The sequence below is a fragment of the Limulus polyphemus genome, unplaced genomic scaffold, assembly GCF_000517525.1.
Source record: "Limulus polyphemus unplaced genomic scaffold, Limulus_polyphemus-2.1.2 Scaffold1991, whole genome shotgun sequence".
NCBI lineage: Eukaryota > Metazoa > Arthropoda > Merostomata > Xiphosura > Limulidae > Limulus > Limulus polyphemus.
In genome coordinates this window covers 133,163-135,392 of record NW_013667601.1, presented here as the reverse complement: position 1 = coordinate 135,392, position 2,230 = coordinate 133,163, and the positions used below count along the sequence as shown (strand labels likewise).

The 2,230-nt window shown below is 33.3% G+C and overlaps 1 protein-coding gene across 1 annotated transcript in view; it reads right to left on the bottom strand.

The window, feature by feature from the left end:
- Window positions 1-1,285: 1,285 nt before the first annotated feature.
- Window positions 1,286-2,230, bottom strand: part of LOC106465583 (apolipophorins-like) — a 122,891-nt gene continuing 121,946 nt past the window's right edge. The window contains exon 31 of the mRNA XM_022393508.1: window positions 1,286-1,744. Within this exon, the coding sequence (XP_022249216.1) occupies window positions 1,301-1,744 (444 nt within the window). The 3' untranslated portion in view covers window positions 1,286-1,300. The remainder of the gene's footprint in view (window positions 1,745-2,230) is intronic.

The following is a 2,230-nucleotide window of genomic DNA, read 5'->3' as shown; positions in this document are numbered from 1 at the left end:
ATGCAACTGTGTGTTAATCACAAAAATTCAATGTTTAGTTTTAGATCACAAATGTTTATAAGACCAACTAACCCTATGTGTACCAGAGGCAACCTACAGTTCCAATAGTCTCCTATAACACCCCTTCCCCCCAAATAAAGGCTTTCCTTACAGTGCTTGAAAGTGTCCTTTTTTCACTAATCAGCCCCTGCCTTCTTAATGCCCTCTAATCATTACTGTTTAATTATTCAAATAAATACTTATCGTTAATTTTTACGTTTTCAACCAACCTTTTCTCATATAATTATTTCATGTTCCTAATGTTCTGTTTGACTAACAGTCTTGGTCTTCTATAATCTCCCAAGTCTTTCATTATAGCAGTCACTTTGAACTTCATAAATTTATAAAGTGTTTAGGTTTGAATCTCGTCACTGAACATGCTCACACTTTCAGCTTTTGGGCCATTATAGTGTGAAGGTCAATCCCACTATTAAAGTAAACCAAGAGCTGGCAGTGGATGGCGTTGACTAGCTGCCTTCTTTTTAATCTATCACTTCTACATTATGAACAGCTAGAACATGTAGCTATTGAGTAGCTTTTCACAAAATTCAACAAACAAATAAATTCTTTAATTTTGTTCCCTATACTCATTTTTAACCAAACCTGTCTTTTACTTTCAGCCATCTTTTTTTATTTTCTTATATGAAACATGTCTACATTTGATCACTATCTCCAATTAATTCAGTTACACAATTCATAATGTATAATTCTCATCACATCCCTTCAAAACTACATTTTTTGAAATTTGTAACCAAGATCTCATTATTCCTGATCTCTTCATGCAGTAAAGCATCAAACCTAACTGAGCAACGATCACTTGGACCTAGATGTTCTCCAACTGCTCAAAAATTTCTATATTACAAGTTAATAATAAATTCAAGATAGCACTGTTCCTCATAGGTTCTCTGACAACTGGTGAAGAAAACCATCCTGGGAGGCTTCTGAAAACCTGTCTTCTCATGATTTGTCTCTAAACTTTTGTGCCTGAAATTAAAATCTTCATAATTACGACAGCTGAAATATAATCTCACTGTACAGTTCCTCATTAACTGCATGAGTTTTACTTGGTGGTTTGTAACAAATTCCAAGCCTTCTCTCCCTATACCTTCTAACAGAAAACCAAATAAATTCAATATCATTGCTATTATCTTTGATAAACTCAACTTGAAGATTTAATTCACATTTCACATATAAAGCCACTCTATCGCTATTAAATGACCTATAGCCCCATCATCAACATTTTCTTCGTTTAACCACAACATTAACATTCTTTCATGAATATAATGAGAAAAAAAAAACTTACCTGACCAAAACATGGCCTCAGTGATGAAGAATAATCTTGGAGTATTTCTTCACACATTTGGTAAGATCTACTGTTCCTGGAAATTTCTTCATCTCGAGCCATGTTCCTTGTTCGACATCCACGTTTAACTTCCCAGCTCCGAGCAAAAGATCTGACTTTTTGTGCAATATGCCCTTTTGGTTTAAGCATATCATTGAAAGGTTCATTATCATAGGTTCCCAGCAATCCAGCAGTTTTGCTATAGTACCAACCACTCATGACCACCGAGCAAACATCACGTTCTAAATGGCATGACACAGTAATTCCATGTTTGTCATCCACTACAATTTGACCTCTGTCATACATGACAGTTACATGTTCCAAGATCAAAGGCAATTCAACTACCTGTCCATCAAGCGTTACCTGAACAAAACAGTGTTCTTTACTAAACACAATGATTCCTTTTTTCCCATTTATAAAAGTTTAGGAACTAATACACAAGTCTTTCTATAACAATTTAATTTTATAAAGTATATTCTTATAAATTATAATGTTGAATTTACAAGGAATATAATGCAATTAATACTACATGTAGCAAATTCATCAATGCACAATGAAATGAAAAAAAAATGTTTTTTTTAGAATGACTGCAGGTTATAACAGTTTAAAATTATTTGCCCTAATTAATTTAGACCTCTTAAACTTATCGTCATTTAGTATATCTTCTGTGGTACTAATTGAGATTAGTGTACTGTCAGGATGCATTATCCTTATTCAATAAATCTTCTATAATATTAACAACAGTTAAGAATTCGATGACAAGGAACCCACTTTGAGACTAATAATGGCTGGAGACGGCTTGAATGGGTAATGAAGAAAAACTTTAATATAACAGCAAATGTACAACGT